This window comes from Microchirus variegatus (genome assembly GCF_963457635.1).
Source record: "Microchirus variegatus genome assembly, chromosome: 11".
NCBI lineage: Eukaryota > Metazoa > Chordata > Actinopteri > Pleuronectiformes > Soleidae > Microchirus > Microchirus variegatus.
In genome coordinates, this window is record NC_139812.1 from 8,561,790 (window position 1) to 8,588,766 (window position 26,977).

A 26,977-nucleotide genomic window follows, 5' to 3' on the forward strand; every position below is an offset into this window, starting at 1 on the left:
AGGTTATCAAATAAGCCCAAACAAAAAAAAGAAAAGTATTGTCAACCCATACAGTATTCAACAATGAATGAAATCTACAGAGATGCAGGTTGTGACCAAAAATGGTGCTTCTGCTGGTGTTTTCCTGGCATGAAATTGGCTTTGTGTGGGTGTCGTTAGGAGAGCCGGCTGGTAAATTCACCCGTTCTTTTGTTAGAAAAGGGGGGCTCCATGCATAATGGTCTTAGCCAGGGAGGCCTGGAACTGTGTCCATAAATTGAATTATTTCAATTTGAGAGAGAGAGGGAGAGAGAATAATGGAGAGTTGCCGCATGAGTGTGTGTTGCATTTCCATGTGAACATATGCATGTGTGTTGATAGAGAGAGAGAGACTCATTCTTACTCTTCAACGAGGCTCACATTTTCAAATAAGAATATAACCCGAGATGCAGGGAGATTACAGTAGAGGCCAAATGTTGCTTTGCAGCTCGGAGATATGGTGTATTTCATAAACAAAAACACTACTACTGGTGAGGCCACCATGATGTCAGTGTGACATTATGTTGTGATATCACAAAAACTACACAATTACAAACAAAAATGGGACACTTAAAGGAAGAATGAAAACTTAATTTGGTATATGTATCATATCTACATGTGGTGATAAACAGATCTCCCAGCCTCATAAATGCTGAAACAACAGATATGTATTTGTGTGTATATGTTTGCGCCGTGGTGGGGTAAAAATATTCCTGACACAATATAATCGGCAGTGGAACATATGGCAAACTGGCAGCAAGCTATTTATCCTTATCCTCTTTGGAGGCTAAAATTAGCACTTCACTGTTTGTAGCTTTAAGCTGGACTCCAACCACTGTGATAGGGCTAATAATAAAAAAAAAAAAAAAAAAAGCAGCCCAGCTGGCAGAGCTACTGCACCTCCTCATTTCCAACCATTTAATTTACTTAGAAAAACGTCATTCTTCTCACTCTCCCTTTTCCAACACGTCCACAGAAATATATAAGACTAAAATGTCCAACCAATCACGTTCCTCTGACCATTAGAAATTCCATATATCATATAAGTGTTGCTTAAGCCCGGTTTTCACCATAAGACCATGTGTCAGGAAAGCCAGGATTTCCTGAACATGGACCCCCTCGGCTAACCTTAGTGCATAGGATGATGAGCCTAATCTCTTTATCAAAAGGTTGAATAAACATCGCTGCTCTCTGCATGCATGCATGTGTCTGTGTGTGAGTTGATTGTTTGTGTGTGACAAGAGGCCAAACAATGCTTGAAAAAAAAGCTAATACCCCTTCTCTTTGCTCTTACCCTCCCTCCTCCATTCCTTCTCTCTCGCTCTTTCCTGTCATTCTCCCGCCACATGACTGAAAGCCAAGCCAACTGCTGTTGGCCTCCATGACAGCCATCTGAAATTAATATTTTACGACATATAAATGATGATATTGCTGTTTATGTTTTCCAACATAAACAGCAGGACAAGGCTCGTGTATAAAACACTGCCAACTACAGGCAGAGGTAATTATCTGAATTCTCCAGCCTGCTATCAGGGTTTTGTCTGAAAAGTTAACATCTATCTGATCGGAGGCCTCCTGGGCCCTGAGCTCAGCTCCACTTCAGAGGAGGCAGAGGAGGGAGCGGCGGGCTGCAGCAGGCAAAATGGAATGAGAGAAAGAAGTGAGACAGTTTAAGGTTGTTTCATCAGCCAGATGTAATGTGTTGTGACACATCAGTGATGAGTCGCTGTGATTTCACTGTCAGATTCCCTATGAACCTGTACTGGTTACGATTAAGAGCCAGGGCATTTTCTGTCTATGAGACCTTGTGTGAGTGTGAGTGTGAGTGTGTGTGTACTGTATGTTCCAGTCAATTTAGAGCAGAATTGAAAATAGAGCAGAAAGTGGTCAATTTGGAATTTGTCACATATCTGCACTATGACAAGTTACCCATGGCAATGACACAAGACGCCCACCTCCTCCAAGCAAACGCACTCACACAGAAAATATCTTCACAAGTGATTTTTTTATGATATATATATATATAATCCTATTTGTTTGCATGACAAGTGCATTACCACATTTAAACTTGTTTTTCATTTGCAAATCAAAGCTACAGTGTTAAGTTCCAAAAGGAGATATCCAGTAATTTGACAAAAGTGGCATCTTCTTTTAGGACATGATTACACAAGAATGGTGCAAATTATGGTGCTTCATACCAAAATAAACCTGAATGGAGTCTTTGGTTGACACTTGTCAAACATGATAGCGAATGTAGATGTTCTCTGTGTAAATATCTTCATGATTAAATGTGGAAAAGATTTCCTTGTTGTAATCTTATTTTCAGCAAAGGCAGCAAAAAAAAAGCTTTACAGATAAAATTGCAAAAAAAAAACAAAAAAAACTAGTCATTGCCAGGTTTACACATTTAAATTTTCTTGTCATAATCTCCTCACCACGACACACAAGAGAACTCTACAAGGCAAAAAGTGTGTGTAAATAGTATCTTTTAGCAAACACCAGTAATTAGATATAGGCATTTGGCATTCACGCCAGTCACAAATTAAAGAAGAGCGTTTCCTGTAAACAGACAGTGAGAATGTGTCTACATCATTAGCGTGCCACAATTATAACATGGGAGCTAAAGATACATTTTCATCCCGCTTGAATTCCCTCATTGGTGCAAATGAAGTGGAACCTCTTTTATATATATTTTTTTGTAAATGAACGGTTGCAGTACTGTTTCCTAGAGCAGCATCAAACTACATGATGTGAATTTAAGGGTAAAATAAAAACAAAAAAAGGAAACACAGACAGTTTTGTGAGAAATAAGAGGACATGAATGATAGCAAAATGTTCAATTAAAAGACATCCTCAGCGAGCGCCAAGACGGCTACAAGGCAGACAGGAAAAGAGGGAGAGGGAAGCTGTTTGGTGTGCACACATGTCACAAATGAATATGTATTTCATGTAAATTGTGCACACGAGGCATATTGTAATGGTCTGAGCTAGACTTTGCATTTCTTTGGTCATGCAAACATGCCCATATGTAACCAACAGTCCAAGAGACGCTGACTGAATGAATGCAGGGGATATTTTAAAGTAACAGAGAGAGAAACATTATATATACCTTCATGTGCATGTCTATTCATTTTGAATAACATTAAAGGAAGTAGAAAAACACCATGGATGCATTGAAATAAAAAAGGCATATAGCAAAAAAAAAGCAAAGCAACAGAGGCTATGGGATAAAACAAAGACAAACAGATACAAGGCTCTCATAAGGTTATGTAAACGTGATCAGTATCACACAGCACATAAATCCCAAAGTCAAACACTGAAATAGCCTATGACACCTTATCAAAATGTTTTATGGCCATTATCTTCTCACAGACGATATATTCACCAAAAGCCAATAAAATACAAGTTGACTAACAAAGATTGCTTCATGCGTGAAAAGAAGGAGAGGAAAGGAGAGGAGGAAGTCACTTTGTTTACTTGTATTTCTGATTCTTTCTTCCACACGACCCCAGCAGCCCCAGTGACACCAGCCTTAATCCTAAAAGCAAACTGGCCCCTTGCTGTGGGAACCTGATACAATTTCCTCTTTTTTGAGAGGGGCAAACTCAGGCCACTCGGAGTTTACTTATTGCCTATGAGGCAATAAAAAGTAATCGAGGGCTATCATTTGCCATACGAGTCACCGCATGTTGTTTGACGCATCGGCTGCCGCGATAGAGCGAGGTCATAAAGATCTCAGTGAATCTGAGAGAGACTGGTTGTGATTGGACACTGAAAGGCCAAACATCTATTTTCCCAGGTTACCACGGATAATAATGTTTGAGATGCAGTAAATCCAGTTGAGGCTGAATAAACACTGCTACCGGCAAAGCTGAGTTGTTGAGGGTTGTTTTCTTAGGGTCTTTTGAGATGCATTTACTCTGAAGGTCTTTTCAGATATTGATTTTATCAACATCAAATGAACAGAAAAGTTAAGGTTTGTATTCTTGTGACCCTGTGTGGTGATCCTCAAACTGTTGTTTTTTTTATTCTTAAACAAATGCACACATGAGCTTAAACGGAACGGCCCCGTGGGACACAGGGTGAGGTGAAGATGGCCCTGCCACAACCCTTTCACCTCTTAAGTGCCAGAAAAGATATAATAAAGACATAATGCTGTTTGCTAGCCGCAGTGCATGTGTCTCAATAGACTCCCCAACAACACTGAGCAGCACTTAACACACTCATCAGGGATAACTGTTCTGTCTTTTTCTCGCCCACTATAGGCTTTTCTAACGCACACAATCACACACTTGCGCAAAACAAAACACTTTCACCCTGAGATTCTCCAGTTTTTTTTTTATTCTTCCTCTCAGTCTTTTTCTTCCACTTTCATATTTTTCCTCTCTCTTTTTTCCCCCCATGTTCAGGCTGCGAGCAAATCAAAGAGAGATTCATGTTTGTGTCTGCCAGCTACTGTACACACACTCACAAATACACGCACACACACACACACACACACACACACACACACACCTCCAGTAATACAGACTGCAGACTAATGAAGGGAGCCACATACGTTTTATCTACCCACAGAGCCTCACATTTAAACAGATTACCGGTAGAGCTGGACACCAGTAAGACAATTACTGAACTGAGGATCTTCATCCGTAACGTCTAGACAACATCTAGACAACCTGCACGCAAAAACTCTCTCATCTTCTTCATTTTAGTTGCACTTTTCTACACACTTTCCATGTTTGTACCGGTGCAGTAAACACCTCTGATGTGTGCAAACTAAAGCTCGACTTAGTTATTGTATATGCATGAAGTTTAAAACTCCGTAATTTATAATCAACTCTATGAATAAATTAACTCCATTAACTCTATAAATAACATATTTTAAACTTGCTACTGTGTCAGGGAAGCAAATCAGGGAGGAATATACACACAGTGAACAGAGACACACACACGCGCAGTTCGTTCTTCCAGTCTACTGGACAATCGGACTAATTAATTGGTGACTTTGAGGGGGCCACGTGAAGCCGAGGGACTGGACAAGCCGGGTTTTTGCCACTGATTGCCTGACACTACTGTCCACGTCCCCCTTTGCCCGCCCCCAACCCTAGAGACTGGCCAATGAGACAACAGAAAGCAACAGCTCCTCTCTGGCCTGACCTAGTTGGAGACTACAGAGGTCGGATGGATGGATGTCATCAAGAACATTCCAGCCTGATCAATGAGGATTCACAGCCAGTGGAGATTATATTTATCCACATAAAGTTAAGATGAAAGGGCTGAATCAAACTCATATAAAATTGAACCAAACAAGTGGATTATTCGTTTGACTTTTGGAGCCACATCCTGAAGATGAATAGGGCCACATCAATCAATCAATCAATCAGCACTTTTCATACAAAGCAAATCAGCTCAAAGTGCTTCACAGAATAAAAACAAAACAAGGAACCCCCATTGCTACTTACAATTTAAACATCACACATGTAGCAGAAACAAAACAAAAACACAGATGAGGAAGAGAGGAAACACTATCATAGATCAGTAATACAATAAACAATCGGATCAAATGTAAGAATAGACATATCCTCCACCAAGGTTTGGAGCAGCAAAGTAAGGTTTACTTATTTCCTTCAGGTAATCCTCAGAGTAGTCCTTATTTAACAGTTCTGTGCTTTACTCGGCTCTTAATACAGTTATCGATTCAAGCTGAATTCACTCTTATCATCAAGCACAAACAAACATGCAGGAATCTGATTGCACAGACTGGAACAATTCGTTTCACAGAAAACAGACCCTCCTGTGCAGAGGAAATGAACAATAAAGATAAACAGCACCGCTGAGTTTAGGTCTGTCATAAGTCACGTTTTGTGTTGACCAACAACCAGAAATCTCAGGCCACTACTCAGACACCAGAAATGTATGCAAACACGTACATCTAACTTTACAGGGAGCTATTTGACTTGGCCCAGCTGACCTTACTCTTTACAAACGGCCTGGGTAATTGGTGATACATATCTAATATATCCAGTCATCGCCTCACTCCCTGGATGTTTCTGACAAGCAGAGAGGGAAACCCTGTAGCTTTCAAAAACAGAGCAAACCACTCTGCTCCGCTCGTCCGCTCAGCTCACATCCACACCGCTGCAGCTGTCTGATTCAGTGCCTGAATGTTATGCTGTTTCCCTTGCATGCCAGGCCCTCGGAGAAGCCAAGGGGTGTCTTTAAAAATTCACACAGGCAAAGAGGAGTACTTTATACTGGGAGAAAAAGAGAAGGCCCACTCATGTCCGTGAGGGACCCCCCCTCCCCCCTCAATTACATGCATACAGTATATGATCTGTTAGCTTTTCCTCTGCCCTTCGAGCATTACTCTTCACAGAAAAGCACGATCCAAGGCACAACAGCTACAATGAGGCTTCTCCAGAGGGCTTCGGGGTATTAAACAAAGGGGCCTGTTGGTAGGAACTAGCTAGCAAACAGCTGGGTTAATAGAGTGGGACTAATTAACTTCAGGGCCGTTCTCAGATTCTCCCTGTCGAAGCTTGCTGGATGTTTACAAAGATCTCCCAGAGAAAGGGAGGAGAAAAATAAGAGGCTTTCTTCTTTGTCTGCTCTTTAGGGAAAGAGGAGACACCCAGAACTGATTTTAATGACATGTGTGAAGCAAATGTGATCCTCCCTCCACTTTTTTTTTTTTTTTTTTTTTTTGTATCTGCCAATGGAATTTAGTGCTTAAAAAATACCATTGCCTTGTGGTCAAAGCATAAACAACATAACTAAGAGCTCAGCATGTGAGCATTGTCACCACATGCAAAAATAAAAAATCTTTTTTTTTTTTTTTAACTGCACACATTGCCACTGGGACACAAAGCGCTGGAAAACATCTGCTGATACATGAACAAACGTGAGCATTATCACGAAATATCATATGGCAAGAGAATCTTCGCTCGTAATCGAACTCCGCCACGAGCACATCGAGACATCTGATCTTATGTAACGCAGAGACTAACATTTCCAGGTAGAGATGGTGATTTTTATTACAGGAGGCAGCAAACGGTTCAGAGCAGAGCCTATGTCAATCTCAGGCTTTCTCATAGAATAAAATCAGAAAGAGAGGGGAGTTAGATGGGGCGTTTCGGGTTCACTGTAGTTAAAAGCCCTTGACCATCCAAGATAGGACACCAGGGATATTTGGAAGAAGAACAGGAGGCAATGAAAAGAGTAGAAGTCAGTAATGCTAAGTTCTGATGCTCATGTTGTAAAACACCATAAACAAACAAATAAATAAAAAGCATCTTTCCTTGGTGGTCTAAGGGGCAGAGTGGCATGAAGACGGGGGATAATCTCAACTATGATGAAGCAAACAATGGCGAATTTGAGGAAAACCTGAGTGCAAGAGGAGGTGTATTAAATGTGAGAACATAAATTGAAAGACCAAGAGTTGGGGCCGAAGGATGAATGAGAGGAAGAAGAAAAGAGAGATGGCCATTAGCTGTGCTGCTGTACAGGCAGAGGGGAAATGAAGAAAGTGTAGGAGAGAGATAGAGGGAAAGGTCAGTGAGAAAGCAATCTGTTAAAGGTAGCGAAAGAGGTAGAGGCAATATGATGAGAAAGAAAAGAAAAAATGAATAAAGGGAATATAGAAGGAGGTAAAAGAGAAGGAGGAATGGTAAAAAAAAAACCAGGATGACAGAAGTGAAGATAAAGACAACAATCAGAGAGAGACTGGAGGTAAACGTAAATGAGTGAGAGAAGTATTAAGAAAAGGGAAGAGTAAAGGATGACGAGATAAAAACATAAAGAATAAAAACAGAGATGTGAGAAAGGCAGATGGGTAAGGGGGTGCAGAGGGAACAAAGAGGTGAGAGAAAGGGAAAGAAGAAGGATAAACAAGGGTTGTGTTTTAGCATGAGTGGGAGACAGGGAAGGAAAAGGGGGAGGAGAGAGAGAAAAGAACCATGATACACAAGAAGAGAGAAACCGACTGAGAGCAAAATGAAAGAGAGTGACACAAGAGTAGGTGGCAGACAAGGGAAAACAGGGAGGATGCAAAGATGAAAGTGAGAAAAACGGAGGAGAGAGAGAGTGGGGTGAGGCTGTCGGAGAGAGAGAGAGAGAGAGAGAGAGAGAGAGCAAAGTGCCAAACAGATAAATAACCATCTTACTGGGATTACCAAATGACTGACACACAATTTGCCAGAGTCAATATGACGCATCAGTGATAGTGCTTAACCCATATAAACCTGAAACCAGTCCAAGATGTTCTCCAGTATTTACGGTGTCCTGACACACACACACACACGCACACACAAACACACACACTGACGTACACATTTGCACAGGATGACATCAGGGTATATCTGCAGGTCAAAGAGAAACACTGGCTGAGCGCCGTAGTTATCCGGTATTTGGATTACACTACATGCCTAAAAGTATGTGGACACCTGAATACTATACACACGAGGGATTATTAAAAATCTAATTCTATAGCCATGGAGATTAATATGATACTTTTATGTTCTCTGCTGTCCTGGAAAGGCTTTCCACCACTTCTTTTCTGATGTCATCAAACTAGATTTTTTTCTATTGTTTTGATTGAGAGACTCCTAGCGGTTGAAATGACATACTGTGCATTTAAGATTATGATTTTAGGTTAGAGTTAGTCTCATAAACTCATCTCATTTAGCTAACATATTAAAACACAAACACACACACACACTATAATATATATGTGCAAATAAAGTTTGCCTCCCAACTCTCGTGTAATACTTAGACAAATCAAAGTACCGCACTAATTAAGCTGAAACACACCAACACACGCATGCACGTCAAACGTGCACATGCATACACACACCACTTCACATTTTACCCTCTAATGAACTTCAACAACAAACAACACCCTACAATAGCTGGGGACAGTCCGAGGGAGGGAGAAAAAAAAGAGATATGAGAAGATGGAAAGAGGGATGATGGAGATATAGAGAATAAGACAAGAGTTGGGTCAACATAAGGAGTGGGCCTATAATTGGAGAGATGTGAAAAATGAAGTGTCAGTTTGGTCAATAGAGGGCAAGGGTCAGGGAAGCAGGAGTCCAAACTCTACACAGAGCGCACTCATTAGAGCGACCAATCAGATCTAGCCTGGCTTCACCAGACCATTAGTCATCAGAGGTAGCAGCACACACACACACACACACACACACACACACACACACACACACACACACAGAGTCTTTCCCTTTACTGTTATTTCAATAAGAGGAACATTGTGTGTGTGTGTGAGAGAGAGAGTGTGTGTGTGTGAAAGACAGAAGCAGAGAGGATGAGTCAGAAAATAAAGGCAAGGAGAAAGAAGAGTGTGTGTTGACCGTATAAATGGCTGCTCGTTGGAGTGGAAGGTATGACGGTGCTCCCTGCTCCCACCCAGGCTCTGCCTCCTGGCACTAGCACCCCTGCAAACTGCTCGCCTTGACATCACCTTCAATAATATATGAAGTGGCTTTTTTGCCTACAGTTTGTTTGCGGTGCTGCCCGACCGTCACACAACCTACTCTCCTACTGTACACACACACACACACACACACACACACCAGGCCCCAGCATTGTTTTAAAACGAAGGGAGAATAGACAAATGTATGGATTTGTTTTTCATATTTTATTCAGATCATTTTAGTCCAAGTCCAAATTAAACCCATGTGTAAATTTTGGTGATTTTTTTGTTTATGTTGATATTATTCTGCCTCCTGTTTCCAGCCATGTGGCTTCACAAGTGCTGTAGTTGCCTTCTGTCCTGTCATAAATATTATTATTTAATTTTTTTTTTAAGTTTAATCAAACAACACATTTATGAAACATATGTCTCTTGGCTGCTCTAAAACGATATATGGTGTTGGCAGATATGGCAGTAAAAATCAGTTGAAACGTTATATTTCGCACGTGTTTGTTCTCGTCTCAGTTCCAATTGCCAATTGGGTCGCAATGGTTTGTCTTCTTTTAACAGTGGGTCCCCATATCCCCGTTTGGAAAACACTGCTTGAAAGTTTCTGAAATGGTTTTATGGGCCAATAGTAAACCATGAAAATTGCCATTAACACCTTAAAGTGGTTTCCATCCTGAAACCCAAATCCTAATGACAAAGAACTGAGGCATAAAATTGTAAGAGTTCCACAAACTATACGATCGAACAGTATGTGGAATACGAACTGTGGGTTATAGTACAAGCAGGAGCGCATAATGCTCGTTATGCGAACTATATGGTGAAAGAGTTTAGCATGAAACAATCCACAGGGGGCACAAGGAAGACAGAAACCACACTTTATACTACAGTGAAGCATATTCCACACTGCTTCTGCTCTGGCAATGTGTCCCTAAGTTGCGCCCTCCAAGGCCCACGGCTGATCATATATGGATAACAATGACATTTGACCTCTCTGTGACTTACTCGCAGCACAATTCTGCATCGCAAAAACTGAAAAATCCTTTGAAAGTTCTCTATCCTGTGTATATTTCATATCCCTGAGATAACGTAGCTGATGTAATATACTCAGCGTTGGTCTCCTTGGACTGATAGAAAAATTAAAATGTGGTCTCTACCTTGTTCACTGCTGTTGTCCCCGCTGTGTGATGTGTGTCCACCGCTGGACGGTCCTGGTGTTCCTCCAGAGCGCGTGGATCCTGTGTCGTCATGGTCTCTGTTCCAGGACGTCTGTTGAACAGAGAGAGAGGACATTTAGTTAGCCGCTCTTTACGTACGTCTTTCCGTCATTTTTTTTTACAACCATCTTTTCAAAAGTGAAGTACATGTATGTGGAAGAAAGCCCACGTACAAACACATGAACTCACACTCCGCACAAGCCTCATAATTCGCCTGCTCTCTGCCCTGTCACGTAGTGTGCAAACCCTGTAACAATCTTACGAAATGAGGAGGCTTGATAAAGAGAAAGGCCCAGATGAATAGAAAAGCGAACATGTTGTATTAGTTCCCAGATTTCTGAGGCATGCAATCCACGGCTGCCTCCATTTGGCTCAAACCACTAGCAGATGAAAATACAAAACAGCTACAACTTAAGATAGGCCACAGTGAGTGCCAGGGAGTGATGTCATCCCAGCAGAGCAGACCAGACGCAGAGGCAGAGAGAGGTAAATAATTCAAACTATTGCTACACAAATATATATCCTCACTTCTTTTGTCCAGGATTTCATTTTATTTGTTTAAAAAGGATAACCAATCCGTCTAATGTACTGTAGATTTAAATTACCTTTTGGGAGGCAGAGCCGGGGCAGACACATCACCAAAAGAGCTTTTCCCACAGTCGTTTTCTTACGCAAAATATGAAAGAAAACTATGATGTATGAGCAACCAAACTGACACAGACTGAAAACTTTAATTAAGATTAATTTAAACAAGTTTTTTTTTTTTTCTTATGTTACCACTAGCACAATGTAATTCAATTCTCTTTGACTTTAAAAAATAAGGGATTAGTGACCAGACTGAGAGACACTGGACGATTTGTTTTATATATTGTGAACGGTGCTTGTGTATGTATTTTCATCGAGCTGCAAGTGACACACACGCAGGTTTGTGCAGATATTCTTCATAGGACGCTGCACTGACAATGCATTGTCTCTCACCTAAAACATAACCAGTTAATGCCTCGTCTTAAATTTAATCTAAGTGCAATTCAAATCTTAGCCCTAAATTTAACCAGTTCCTCAGAAATAAGGTTCTGCCTCAGTAGGACCAGAGTTTGGTCTCCATCAAGACTATTGGTCCTGAGAGCAGTGTTTGTGCCAGAAAAGGTCCAAATACAAGTATACACACAAACACCTCAGTCTGCTCCATACAAAGCTGCTACATAATGTTGAACCTAAGCCAGATGTTACCTCTTATCTGCCAGTGCACAAAATTAGCGCTGAGGACAGACGAGAGGAAAGGTTTCAGAAAAAGAAGGAAATGGAATCTCGTGTTTTATTACACACGGGGACCTTTCACAAACAAACACACACCAAACGTAGAATGTGCACATCGACACTTACTTAAGCCTCCTCTAACACCCGCCTGAGTCTATCTTTGCTCGGTCAAATTAAATGAGGCAAATATCACAGAGCAATGCGTTGTCCGCATCACACGTTTAGGGCCATGCGAGAAAAAACGAGCGATAGAAACCCACACTGTAGAGAAACACAGTGAAAAAAGGAGTGAAGAGAAATACACTGGAGAACAACTGGTTTCAATTGAGGTACTACGAGCCTCTGTGAAGACGCTTGGAGCTGAGTTTAGCATTTTAAAAAAAGTAACCATTAATTCCTGAAAAAAGGTTTGCTTTAAGCAAAACGCAAAGGGAATAAAAGAAAAGAAAAGAGTATCCAAGTCAGCGAATTCAACACATTTGGGGTCTATTATAGCCCATTTGATGTTCCTGGGCTATGAAATTATAATCCAGTGCTTACATGGTCGATATAATCGTTGTTTTCCAAATTAGGCTTTGAGGCTTTGCAATAAAGAGGAAATCCACTGCACAAAGGCATGACTAGGATGGTGATTGTAGATAAACATTGATTTTAAAAGGGATAAGACACCAAGAGGTTCTTTTTTTTCCACCTCTGACAAATTCTTTTTTTTTGCTGACTGGAGTACACTGAAAAATGAAACACCCTTGCATGACTGAGTAACTCCAGAGAACATCAGAAGTGAGGTAATCCAGACCACATGCTCAGCACGCAAACAGTTAACGCTGGCTTTTGCCAGATTCGCCAAAAGTGCAGCTTTAAAAAATGAGCAGAACTTGTTTATTCAGAGCTACGTGAAAGAAAAAAAAATTGCAGAGAACCCCGGAGACATTCAGTGGCAAGTATTAAAAAAAAAAAAGAACTTGGCTCACTTAAACGGATGTGTCCTTTTTTCATTCTCTTTTTGTTTCAATTCTGTAACAAATTCCACTTGAAAATATAATTAGAAAGTGGAGGGGGAAACGGCAAACTACTGCATTAGCTGTAATTGAACAAAAGAGCGCTTTGCCTGCTGGGAGGTGGCCGCCGAAGCCCCATGGGAAAGGGGGCGGGGCTGAGACAGGGCCTGGTGGCATCTCCGCAGGGACAGAGAGGTTATTTATAATCACGGGCCCTTAGATCAGACCCAGAACTGATCTAACACACAATTAATACACAGCTGAGATCACACAACCCACACACACATGCCAGGACACACAGCATGTGCACACACACCCATGTACAAATACACTAAAACTGTTTTTTGGTCACTTAACTTGCACCACACACCCACACTTTTTATCTACCTTATGCACACATCAAAAAAACAGCCACACACGGTCCTTTTTTTAACGTAAGTACACACCTTGACACCAAGACACACAGTAACAAACACACACACACACACACCTTCTGCCAACAAGGCAACAACGTAACCATGGAGAGGTCAACCTTTAACATGTGAAATGTTTAAATTCACAAGGTGAAAATGTGCATAAACAGAAAGCTCAGGGAAACAGAGAGAGAGAGAGAGCTTTCCCTCTGCATACACACCACACAAGTGATATATTATGTTCTTTAATGAGCCACTATATGGTCTCTCTCTGACACACACAGTCTCTCGCTCTCTCCCTGTGCAGGATGTAGATTAATCCAAAGCTTAATTGTTTAGTAAATTCAATTTTCCACGTTCTATTCTACTTTGCTTCAGCTAAAGTTCTTAAATCTGCCACGCCAAGCCGAGGGAACCCTGTTTGTGAGCCATGCATACCTTTTTTCCTCTTTCTTTTTTTTTCTTCTTTTTTTTCATTACCATTTCTCTTCCCTCCACCACCCTAATTCACCATGAAAAGATTTTCCTTGCTGGAAATTCTGATTCCGCTATGATCGGTGAGGCATTCCAATCCAATGCATTCTCATTGTGCCGCATCTAAGATGCGAGGGGGGGCTTCCCTTTCTCGCTGTGCCAGGCTCCATATCGTACAAGCGCTCATGCAAGAAATGTTGCCCTGCCAATTCATTTGCAGTAATAAAGAAAATGGTTAAGGTTGTTGAGCTTTGCTTGCCTTCTTTCCTCACACTGAAATATCTTTTGTGATGATATGGATATTTACTTTTCACTCCATGCCAGCAAGCGTGCTGGAATAATCATATGTGCATACTTAACAGCACAGACATAAATATCCAAATAATCCCCCACGCACACAGCTACACACACTTATAAACTCTTCATTGGTGGTACATCTGAATCAAAGATGACAGTTGGGCTACTCCATCCCCCAGAATGCTTTGGTGCATATGTTCTGTGCAGTTGTTTTTCTTTAACATTTTCTTTGACACGTTTCTGACCTTTGGAACAGCGCTGAGTCCTGAAGTTGAAATCTGTGAGAATAGCATGTATTGTAGCAGTGAGCTGGCTTGTAATAACTCCGGACACATTCTCCCACTCAGCTGAGTGCTGGTGGTGAAGCTGTTAGTGAAACAGCCTGAAAGGCCACCTATTGTAAACTCTTGTTTACTTTGGTTTCCACTGTGACTAGATAAAGCAGAAGCAGGATCTGCCCCTCTGATAACCAGCCAGGCAAGTGGTTGCCCAACTACCTTTGCTTTCCCTGCTCTCTCCACCCCACTCCTCTCCTCGTTGCAATATTAGTACTTCCAAAATGAAAGGAAGGGACTGATAATGGTATGCATGGTACAAAAAAAAAAGCAAAAGACCCCCTCCCTCCCTCTAAGCCCTCCCTCCTCCCATTCTGTTCTGCACTCCCCTTCTCTAACTCTTCACAATAGACAAAGAAAGAAGAAATAACCTTATAATTGCTGGAGGGGTTGAGAGAGAAAACTGGATTTAGTCTCTTGAGTGAGTAAAGTATGCTACACTGAATAGCCGTCAGGTACTCCTCAGTCGGCTTTTTTAAACCGGTGGGTTCACCTCATAGAGACAACCAAAGATAATTACATGTTTGAGATAATTACCCGAGCTTTCCAAGTCCATTTAGGTGACACTCACAGAAACAGATTTTCTCTCTGATTTTCTTTCTCTTCCACTTCAGCTCTCACTTGTTTACTCTCTGTGAGCTGAAATCCAAACAAAAACATTAACTCAAGTGCCCTCCCCTCCACGCTATCTAACCCCAAACAGAGATTTTTTTTTTTTTCAGTTGTGAATGAAAAGGCAGGCGTAGTTTCTTAATGACATGTTTTGCTGTGGTTTCTTCGTTAGCCTAGCTTGACTTACAGCCGCTGCACTGGGATGTTCTCTGTGGACTCCTTGGAGACAGGCTGTTTGTGACGTTAGCCATTGTCAGAGGCTTGCAGGGGGTTAAGAGGGAGAGGAACTTTCCATTAGCTAAGTACACATGTGTTAAGCCAGGTTATTGTTTACTTAGCCAAAGAAACCACAGCACGCCTCAGGGACAGACATGGCGACCCATCGCAAGTAACATGAGATACTAGCCAAGAACTTTATTTGCCATTGGGATCCTGTGGCCGTCACTACAAAGTGCCTGTGAAACATTGCGGCTTCACTAGTTTTTGGCAATAATTAATTATTTGAAAACAACTAATAAATCAACCCAAAAAAAATCAGAAAGTAGTCCTTGATTACAAATACAATATACATGCCTGAAAATATATGAAAGCATATATGGGGCTCCTGATGTCCCTTTTTTTTTAAGTCACTGTGGTCTTGATTTGCTTAATCAGAATCACCCCTACTTGTTATTCCACCACAATAATGAAGAGGCTAAGAAACACACAAGTCACGTGGTCGCCTCTTTGTATCACTTGTTGAATTCTTAACAGCCGCCCCACATTCACTCCCTGATGGAAAAAAAGGGGGAGTTCAGGAGAGGGGAGGGATGAGGGGTGCAGAGGGGGGCAAAACTCTCCCCATTCAACAACAAAAGCTGCCGTTACCAACAATCACCGCAATGGTTCAAAAGTTTGTATGAAGAACAGCAGCGTGCCACTGTAGGAGAGGGAGCGAATGAAAAAAATAGGGAAAGTGAGTGGCTGTTAAGTCGGGTGTAACCCCATCCATACTTCAACGAGAGGCGGATAGATTAACGATAGTGGTGTACTGATTAGGAAAATTGTGGCTGACCCCAGTGGTCAGGGCTTTCATTGAGTTAGGAGGAGTGAGTAGGGGTTTGGGGGGGGGGGGTCATTCTTTGACCACCAGAGTTACCTAAACCAACACTGGGTCTCAAAGACATGGAAACAAAACACTTGCGTGGCATAACAGCGCCAACTGTTAGGAAAAGATACAGCGATAGTTCTCTCCAGAGTGAATTCTTACGCAGTGACCAAAACACTGAGCTCACACACACCGGGTTTGTTCAATGCGAGGGACACAAGGAAAAAGCAACAGATTATTTCAGATTGTAGTTCATTTCCACATTCTTTTCTCCTGATTTCAACAGCGAAAAAAAAAAAATAATAATAATCATGCTCTGAAAACGTCAGGTTTAAATCGAATTTCTGATCCAAGAATACCTCTCCACTAAACAAAGTCAACAAATCAACTGTCGAGCATTCGTAATCATTTAAGACGCTCTCACTCACGTCCACGGTAATTCAGCCAGTGAATATTTTAAAGGGAAATTTCAATTATTTCCAGCCCCACTTCAGCCTGCATGGCTCAATCAAGTAGAGGAGCTCTTGAGACTTGTAGTGAGTCCTCAGCACTATTAGTAGTGTTTTGCTCTATGGTAGAGAGCCCAGGCCCTTGGAGTTCATTAGCAAATTGCTGTGCCCCTCCCCTCACTCTCTGTGCAATTAAAGGCAACTGTGCAAATGATGTACAGCAGTGTGGAAATACCTCCTTGCTTCTTTGGTCTGGGGTGAACATGTGTTCTGAGGCAAATTGGGATGGCAATCAGCAGAGCAACTGACACCACACTTCCACAACAACACAGGGACTGAGAGAGAGAGACGTCGCCACATTCAGTCTGGACACAAGCCTTTCCACATTAAAAGCCGTCTGCAAAAGTCACTCACAATTATAGACTTCGAGTGTTTATGTACAGCCGGGCTCAGGGTTAAATGTATAGGTCTAGTGGGGCAACTGATAATGTGCTACTCAAGTAAAGAAGTGAGGCAAACATAGTGCGAAACTCTCCAGGGAGCAGCAGGGAAAGGGTTAAGGAAGTCCAACTGGTGCTAACCAGTCACTCTACTCACATAGCACCTGAGGGGGGAGCTGCATTTATCAGGCCAGCCTGAACACACACATGCACACACTGCAGCTACACACACACATATCCATACACTTGTAGACAGACACACAATCACACACAGAAAGACACACACCAACACAGGAGGGTGAGCCCAAACAGGCTGGGCTGCATTCACAAGCCAGAGCAGAGCCTCTCTGACTTTTTCACCTCTCAGCTATGCACTGCTTTCTTTTGAAAGGGGTGCTCAGTGGGACATATATATATGGAGGGACTCCATATACTCGCCGACATAGGCTGAGTTAAAAATAAAAAAAAAACACAATGTAAATACATGTAGAGAATATTCCTGAAAATTATTGTTATGACGCGAGGCTGCATAATGTCGCAACAAAGTCAGCGCTGTTGGACTGTAGAGTTTAATACATTCAAAGTTTTTTTTTTTTTTCCTCTGACATTTTTTTTCTTCTTCTCTGCTACAGTCGCCTTCACTGGAATAAATTGCTTTATGAATAAATGAGCCTGCTTTCTCTATCTTGTTAACATTGTTCTTTGTGCAAATTCTTAGTGTTTTTTTTCTTTTTCCCAGCCCACTTCAACTTTAAGCCCGAGGGCATATATTAAAAATACATATGGAAAGAGATAATGCGCACACAATGCAAAGACGTTAAGGGTGTCACCGCCTAGCAACCGCAGATAAGACGTGTCACACAAAAATAGCCCACAAAATTCACATATATACAGTATATATATATACACTATACTATATATATTCAGCTTCAAGTTTGTGCCGTTAGATTGACAATATAAGTATTCAGCAGTGAGACGCATGTACCCTCTCCCTGTTTGGATATGCCCATTTACGCACAGCCAGCTGCTGTGGACAGCCTGCATGTCATTGTACTGGAACATCAGTCCATCCCTCAATATTACACATATGTCAAAAAAGTTTCCCTTGCATTTTGATGCAAACTATGCCTGTAGGTCCTTTAAATTATTCTGACAGAGTAAACAGCAGAGGATGTGGATTTGTCCTTAATTGTATAGTCTATCAAATTAGGCCATGTCTTCATCTTACAGTCAATTAAATGATCTGCATCATGGCCCCAAGCACAACATCATTTTCTTCATATACCTTTACACCCAGGGGTTTTAACACACTCCATTTCCATATCTATATAACATAAGGCTCAATCCCATGTCCTGACCTATCTATCAAAATGAAAAAGGGAAAAACTTTTGACAACTGAATCCCCACAAGAATACAACAAGCAGTTCAAAGAGACACTTAAATGCACAAGTGGCTTCTGTGTTATTTAATTCTGTCTCTGGATTAAATGAAGTATTATCTTCCACATGATCTTTTTCTCATTTCCATAATCAGACATAAGGGCCAGGGATGGAGGGGGATCCCGGTCCGCTCCCAGTTCCACCATTCAGCCCACTACATAAAAGCCACTCTCTCCCTCTCTCTACTCAGACCAGCCACTCAACCATATGGAAGTCCGTGGATTTAAATTATTTAGCCTAATCGCTTCGTTACTTTTTATGTCGCACGACCCAACTAATCCATTTAATTTGGACACTTGATTTTTCCTCCTTCTCATCTGTATCCATATAGGTTATAGTCTGGACACTCATAAGCTTCTCCGTTAAAAAAAAATCTGGGGTAGTTTAACTTATTGATACACGGTCTCATAGCCTGCAACCATGTACAAATGACTGGAGCTATTAATGGCCGAAAATCCAGATTTGCATATTTCTAATCATGGGTTTGCTGTTATCATTATTTAACGGCAGAGTAGGGTGTGTGGACCATTAGGGTCATGCCTGTGCGCACACTACAATGTCCCCGGAGTGCCAACAGTCACTGGAGCACATAATGAAGGCTGTGGTTATCTCTCTGATATCTGCACAAAGGGAAACACTCCCTAATCTACCTCTAATACCCGCTGCTGCTATATGGCTCTGGAAGGTAAACGTCCTTATTGGAGCTGAATCTGCGCGCTCTGAGCGAAATGAAGGAGAGAGAGGGAGAGAGAAGGAAGCAATGTGAACTCAAGTCTGAGCAAAAACACTGGCAAGACGCGTGATGATGAACCGTGAACTTCAGACAAGCAAAGGCACCTTCCAACACAGAGGAGCTCATAACACATCAGTGTCTTTGAGGGGGGGAAAAAAGACCACAGAGACAAGAAAAAACTGGAGAGGCACTAAATTAAAATCGACATGAAGCAGGTCAAGTTTATGGCAATGCCTTTTCGAGCTAATCTTCTCAGGTCGGTTCCAGGTTCAAGTCTTAATGGGCCAATAATAGCAACATTATTCTGATTTTTCTTTTTTTTTTTTTCTCATTCCGATGGATGGAATGTAAAACGGCCCTAATCATTTGCAAATAACAGAGCAGCGGAGTAGTGACCCAGAATAGCTGAATAACCAGCAGGGAGAACACACACACACACACACACAGAGAGAGAGAGAGAGAGAGAGAGAGAGAGAGAGAGTAGGAGGTGTACCTGATCAAGGGCCACAGAAGATCTTGTGATATCCTCGTTGTCTGATTTGGAGCCGCCCTCTCTGTCGTCTATGACCAAGTCGATGGGCATCTTTCCTTTCAAGCAGCTGATGTACCGGTGACAGAAATTATCACACAGCTCGTGAACCTACAGGGAGAGAAGGCAGAGGCGTCACACACACACACACACACACACACACACACATACACACACACCAGCGTGCGCATATACACACACATTCACCCAAAGGGGACCATCATCACACCACAGTGACATGTGCAACCACAACATCCCATCTCTAACACACACGCGCGCGCGCACATACACACACACACACACACACACACACACACACACACACACACAACCGTTGGCATGCATTTTTAAATCTGAAATCTGATCACAGCGAGCTCGTAATTTACAGCCTATAAATGTTATATTTAAATGTGATAGAAGTTAGAACGGCGCAGTGACTGATCAGTGACGACGTGCTTATTGTTTTGGCGCAGTGACATATCCGTGAATATTGGTCAAATATTCAATTATTTTTGACACAAAAGAAATGTTGTTTCTTGTTGTTTTTCCCACATAAAAATGAGACCGTGTACATATTCCTCCAGGCTGCGTCTTGTTGTGCCGTGCCGTGCCGTGCCGTGCCGTGCCGAGGTAGCAGCAGCGCGCTCCAGCCGGACAGTGACAGAAACTGTTTTATTTTTTTCCTCCCTACTTCATCTCAAAATAGAGATATCGTCGGGAATTGACAGTGACAAGAGGGGCTCAGGGGCTACAACGCACTCAACACCCGTGTTAAATTCATCACCAGTGCCCCGGGTAGTGGCCATTAGAGGAGTGTGACCCGCTTGACTGACATTTAAGGTAAACCGTTTAATTTCTTCTACTACGTGAGCTTATCGCTGCCAGTGCGGAGAAACAAAAATGTCAGCAGCAGTAAAACAGATCTGATCCACTTTAAATTTCCTGCACGGGCAAGTAAAAGTTAAGGAAACCATGAGGTAAATCATAAATATTCCCCTTTATACAGATTTCATAATGTCTGATAATATTAACGCTGAGGTTAAAGTGACTGTAGAGATACTGTAGTACATGTGACGCAGAGCCAAATCAGAGTTTTACACCCACTCCTCCTCCTGTCCACAGATGGTTGCCTGGGGCCTTTTGCCCTCCACAAAGAATCATTTCAAACAAACCCACAAAGTTCGCCTATATGTTTCACCTTGCATGCAATTTCTGCCGACATTAAACTTCATTAAAGCACGCCGGGAGTTTCAGGGCACAGAGATATCCGTTCCAGTTGTAACAGCTTGCGTCGTGATTAAACGCGGAAGAAAAATGGCCCCATGATTGATTTTGACGCTAATTATAACCGACTCGCAAAAATACATTTATGCAAATACAGCCCATAGGTCTGAAGTGGTGCACCGGACAGAGAATATTACCTTCTCCAGCTCCAGAAGATGAAACCGTAAAACTTGGATTGCTTGAATCATCTGAAAAATTAAAGTAACAATATAAAAAAAAATGAGCCGCTTACATCTTTTGATATTAAACAGACATGATCCTTCTCTATACAAGTAAGTGCAGAGCAGAAAAAAAATATTCATGCGAGTAGATTTTTATGTGGAACTGATATTAAACTTGGAGGTTATTGCGATATGGAAAGTGGCGCTGCAGTATAAAGTCAGATATCTGTAAGTGCTCAAGAAAACCATCGTCCTATAACACATCCAAAGGAGCAAAACAGCACAAAGTAAAAGCATGAATTAGAAGAAAACAAACAAACAAAAAAAAAAAACTTCCCAGGCAGAGTTCAAAGGTTTGCGACAGCTGTCAAACAGCGGTCCTGCATCTGCAGATACAACCCGGGGCCATCGTGATATCAAACAGCCCCAAAAGGGAGAACATCACCTCCAATCGTGCTGTAAGTTTTCAGCACCACATGGCTCCCTGACACCAGTGCACAGCCCGCCATTATACTGTAGCAGCTGTAGTCACATCTAACTTGTGACATCAAAAAAAATATACATGTGACGTGTCTTACCAGATTATCCAATTCTGGATTCGATGAAAATAAAGGCTTTTCCGCCCGAATCTAAAAGCAAAAAAAACAACAAAAACATGTTTTATTCATAAAACACATGGATGAAAACTATTATCAAGTTATGGGCGATGCATAATTAAACACAAGTTCACTGTTTTACGCACAGCCAGCACACTGTGTTCAATCAAAAACATTTTACGCATGCCTTTTTTTTATTTCATTTGAGCTGTTGTGGTTTAACTTTACGCACATGAGTCAAGACTGCAGCACTTTGTTCGTGCAGGTATTAAGACTTAAACCAGCCCAAACATGCACATTTTACAAGAGAACGACAGGCAGAGAGAGAGAGAAAGAGAGAGAGAGACTCCTGACCTGTTTTGCAAACACTGCTATGTCTTCATTGAAAGATTCCGATGAACAGACGTCTCCTCCCGCCACCCCGGGCTCTCTGGGGGTGCAAGTCGCTAATTCACATTTCTCAAAAATCAGTGCAAGCAAGGGGAACAGGGGGTGCCTGCATGAAGACACACACACAATAATGTCACAAGAGAGAACAGCGCCGGGGTCAAGACTACTCCAGGCCAGATTTAGCCAGCCATACTCTACAGAAACTCGCCCGTGGGGACTGTTGTTGCTGCCGCTGCTGCTGCAGCCTGTGTGCTATTTTAATTTATTTATGCAGAGGCAAAGAGAAGGGCTGCAAAGGGCGGACAGACTTCTGTGATTAAACCTAGGCGCGCACTAATAGCACAAATGTTTCAGAGTCAGTCAAACTATTTCTTGCACAGGTCTCAGTTTGGATTATGGACGCGCGCGCGCGCGCGCGTGTGTGTGTGGTATATCATTTATTGTTTAAGGCACCAGAGTAAATATGTGCCTTCAAAAGTTGTGTCAACTGTTCGTATTATATAGTGAAACCGTTGGTGAGAAGCATGTTCCGCCACTATGAAAGCACAATGCGTAAAAGTTTAAATGTACTTAATTAACAATACAACAAATATTAAACGACACCTTGCTAATATATATATATACAGACATACATATTCTTGTTTAGCTGACACATTAAAGACGGTTAACTAAACTCGTTATTTTAGTCCTTATAATTTATTACATTAAAATTATCTCAGAAAGTGAAACTTTTATTTTACTCTATACTTATTTTTCAAGAAATTCAAACTGAATTCCTCCCTTTTTCAAAGTCCCCATTGTTATTTCAATATTATTATGAATTGATGTGTGAAATATTAAACTGCAGTTTATTCATGAGGCATGCAGCCTCCACAGGTTTTTTTGTTTGTGCAGTTGTCAGTGTGAGAACCATGTGGTAAACATCATGGCTGACGTTAAACTGTGTTAAAAACTCAAGAACAACAAAAGCCTCGTGCGGCACCGCTCTTTCTTTGCACCTCTGCAGCACTTTGTGAGACAAAAACACTTCGCCGGGCTGTCCCGGACAATGAGCCGCTGTTTTTTTTTTTTTTATTCTTCTTTCTTTTCTTCTCTAACGGCGCTGCCTTTGCACCCACGAACACACTTCTGACTGCCCTCCTCCGGGGCGTGCATCCACGGCTCTGCCCGCCACAGAGTGCACGGTTTCCCCGCTTGCACCTACCCGTATATAGCGTCTTTGTCTCTCTTGAGAGCGTCGTTAACGGAGGAGCCCATGCTGGGAGGCATAGTGTTGGTGTGGGCGGTGTGCGGGTACTGATGCAGCTGGGGCCCGTGGTTGAGGTGCACCGCCTGCATGGACCGGGCGCCGTGCGGGTCTCCGTACATGGTGGTCGGGATGCCCACACCGTCCATCGCGTAGTGGGGCAAGTCTTCGTACTGCACACAACAAACGCGCGGGTCCACAGTGAATACACACGCACAGGAATATGACACACTCTGACTGTATTATGACTTTTAACACGACAAGGCAGGACATTGTAAAAGTTATTTAAAGTTGGATAAGTGACACTTAAAGCCATGCATTTTCAAACAGGATAAGGTAAAATGTTGCAACTATGGTTTCATTTCAAAATTAGTCGACGTGTTTAAACATTTTCACTAATTTTACAAACTGTCCTGATACAAATGCACGAGGCTGCGTTTTAATTGTTTCATACTCTCAGCCATGAATTCTAATTTAAAAATGTTTTGATTATTATTTTTCCCAAAAACACATTTTACAGAGTGGAGATGGTTTTATTAAGTAGAAGATTGTTCACAGGAAGAACAACTTTAGCTTTTATTCTGATATACAAAAACTATTTTTTTTGCACTCAGCTTATTTGTGACTTTGTAACTTAAAGGTAAAATAAATAACATTAATTATTTAACATCTTCACGTGTACGGGGACATTACGGTTTAACTATAACAACATGGCTCAGTTACATTTTTATTATTAATAATGACAATGATATTATTATTTTAAAAAGCAGTAATTTGGTTTTGTAAACTGTATCTTGTGATTTCACTGTGTTCAACAACAAATGTATTAAACCTGTTGAACACAGTGTTTCCTCGTTTTAAAGGCTCATAATTTTGCAGCATGTTATTACCTATAAAGCACACTAGTATTAGTGTGTGCAGCAAAAGCAAGCAAACTCGTGCATTGTTTGGGACAATGTTAAACCACAGCTAATAATATTCAAATTTTTATTTCCCTCTTACTTTTTAGCCTCGTCTCTACACTGTTGTTTAGTTTGGTTATTAGAAACTGCTCGTTCATTATAACGCAGAAATCCTAAACTTGGGTCTGTTTATGCTAGAATAAAATCTTGATTTCATGTATGCCTCTTTAACTCTTAGAAAAAAAGAGAGGCTTGAATTATTGATGGTGCTCTCTGGAAGTGACAAACACGTGGAAAGAGTAGAAAAGCATTCTCACTTAAAGCTGAGCATTTGGACCCTAAAGGCAGAGAGGTGTAAACCCCAGCGTGGTGCAGCCTCGGTGTCAAACCAAGCAGCTAAATGTGCCCAGTGTGTCCCTAATATCTTCTCTGCTTATACACTGTTTACTGCCCGCGTGAGGATCTGAGCTGTCCTGAAGTGTATGAATCAAAGCATTTGTCATCACCTCATTACTTTAAAAAATGTCGCTCGCTGACATTATGCAAATATTGTGTGTTTAAGCACACTGCACCATGCAAAGCCGACGGAGTGACGCTGAAGTCATGCTGAAATTAGGGTTTTTCTTTATTTGTTTTGTTTTGTTTTGTTCATAAATGTTGCACTGAAGTGAAATCTTGAGTGCAGTCTGAGGAGAAATGCGCATATTTGTTTTGCCTCTCTGCCCTCCCCCAATTTCGCTTCCAGTAACTGGCCTGTCATAACTAATCTAAGAAACATAGCCGATGTGAGATATGATCACGCTCCCACTGTCCCTCGATGGGCCGGTACGTGGAGCAAACGAGCGCGGCCGCGCGTAATACCGTGCCAAAAAGACGACAAACATGAAACGGTGTTTCCATGTGTCAGCAGCAGGACGTAGAAAAAGTTTCGCCGCGAGTGCGTGTCCGTGCGGGTTTGTGTGTCATTAAGCCACGTTACAGCGCAAGGATTGCATTCAAGCACAGTTAGACTTGGAGAAACTTTTTGAGGGGGGATTGCCCTACATACCCGTTGCGCCATAACCCTCCTCACTCCCTGGTCGTCCTTTCAGTTAAGATAAATCCCCTCTGCGGCCAGGGTGGAGACGAAATAAATAAAGAAAATCCAAATAAATGGGAAGAGATGTCAGCCAAAATCCCGAATGCTGTTTTCCACACGGAACGGTGAAGCCAGTCCCCCGCTTTTCTGCTCAAGCAAAGCCCAGGCGCGGCGAGTAGGTCCTCGGCTATCCTCGGGGCAGCGGCGCGGGACTCCTTCTCCAAAAACCAGGGTGAAAATAAAAAAGCCCCTCAAACAGAAGTGGCGACTCTCATGGCTTTTTGTCACTCCCGCCTGTCAGTCAAAGCGCGACAGCTTGTCAAAAGTACCGGATGAATGATGGTCCGACGCGCGTCTCCACGGGATCGGCACCACCTCAACGTTAATGGTCACAATCAGAGTTAAAAAATGAAGCAGCCTCTCCTCTCGTTTTCTTTGATCACTCTCGGCTCCCGGCTTGATTTTCTTATGCAAAAGCGTCTAGAGCAGATCAAGAGGAGGTGGGGTGATAATTCTGGCTTAGGCTTTCTTAAAGGAGCCACGATCGATGCTGCGCGTGTGTGCGTATGCGTATGTGTGTGTGAGTGGATGTGTCTGAGTGCGTGTGTATGCGTGAGCCGCCTGCCCGTTTGTGTACAATGGATGTGTGTGTTGAGCTGAGGAGGAGAGGAGGATCCCGACCAGACTGCTGAAACCCGGAAGTAGTGGTGGCCATAACAGGTCGAGTCTTACACAACGCACCGGGCTGCAGCAAGTCGTGCGCACTGGAGGGGGGGGTGGGAGGAATCCGCGAGCCCAGCCAGTCGCACTGTGAGCTGGAAGAAGACGGGGATGAACGCTACATATCCAGCTTGGACTCCAGCTTCATGTCTCATCATCATGAAGTGAACTCTTCTTCACTCCGGACTCTGTAATCACTGGGGAAAACGCCTGAACCTCGGGGATGACGCCTTCGGGATCCACTTCTCCGCTCGTAAACTGTCTATTTTCCAGTCTTACTGAACCTGCGCTCAACTTTGATGTGACATAATCGGAGACGTAATCAAGTAGCTTCTCTATATGTGTGTTTTTTTTTTAAAGGAATTTACTTGTTTTATCTTAACATTCAATCACTTCCTATCTACTTTTTATTCATTATAAATCTTAAAACCAAAAGATTGTAGCAACCCCAGGCCCCTGGTAGGCTGTCAACGTCATGTCTGCATGAATTGTAGACCGTACACTGCAGCCAAAAAAATCCTGTCTTGCAAGTTTCTCGCAGCTTATTATCAACATTTACAGACCGGCAGTGTGTTTGTTTCAGCCTGTGCAAGAGAGCATTGTGCAAGAGAGGACATATTCGGCTTAAATGTTTCCAAAAGTACGTCAAATATTAAACAAAATAATAATTGCTATTATAATTGATTGTTTTCAATCCGACAGTAATGCAAGTTGTCTTTACTGTTCTACTAGATTACGGTGTAAATTATACATTTTAATAATATGACAATGTTTTTCAAAGCATCTCATGACAAGTCTCATCTCAGTCCACTCCGCTCTCCCCCGCAGTAGAGCTGAATGGGTCGCTCCAGTCTGCACGGGCTGTCCA

General features: G+C 42.1%; 1 protein-coding gene across 2 annotated transcripts in view; it reads right to left on the bottom strand.

Annotated features, from left to right (window-relative positions):
- The window catches only part of meis1b (Meis homeobox 1 b), a 77,492-nt gene extending 51,675 nt beyond the window's left edge, over window positions 1–25,817 (bottom strand). For both annotated transcript variants that reach the window (XM_083897602.1, XM_083897601.1), the window contains exons 1-7: window positions 25,360–25,817; window positions 23,368–23,582; window positions 22,128–22,269; window positions 21,756–21,806; window positions 21,154–21,204; window positions 19,697–19,843; window positions 10,609–10,720 (exon numbers count right to left, since the gene is read on the bottom strand). In XM_083897602.1, the coding sequence (XP_083753728.1) occupies window positions 10,609–10,720; window positions 19,697–19,843; window positions 21,154–21,204; window positions 21,756–21,806; window positions 22,128–22,269; window positions 23,368–23,582; window positions 25,360–25,371 (730 nt within the window). In that variant the 5' untranslated portion in view covers window positions 25,372–25,817. The remainder of the gene's footprint in view (window positions 1–10,608; window positions 10,721–19,696; window positions 19,844–21,153; window positions 21,205–21,755; window positions 21,807–22,127; window positions 22,270–23,367; window positions 23,583–25,359) is intronic.
- Between the last annotated feature and the right edge of the window lie 1,160 nt (window positions 25,818–26,977).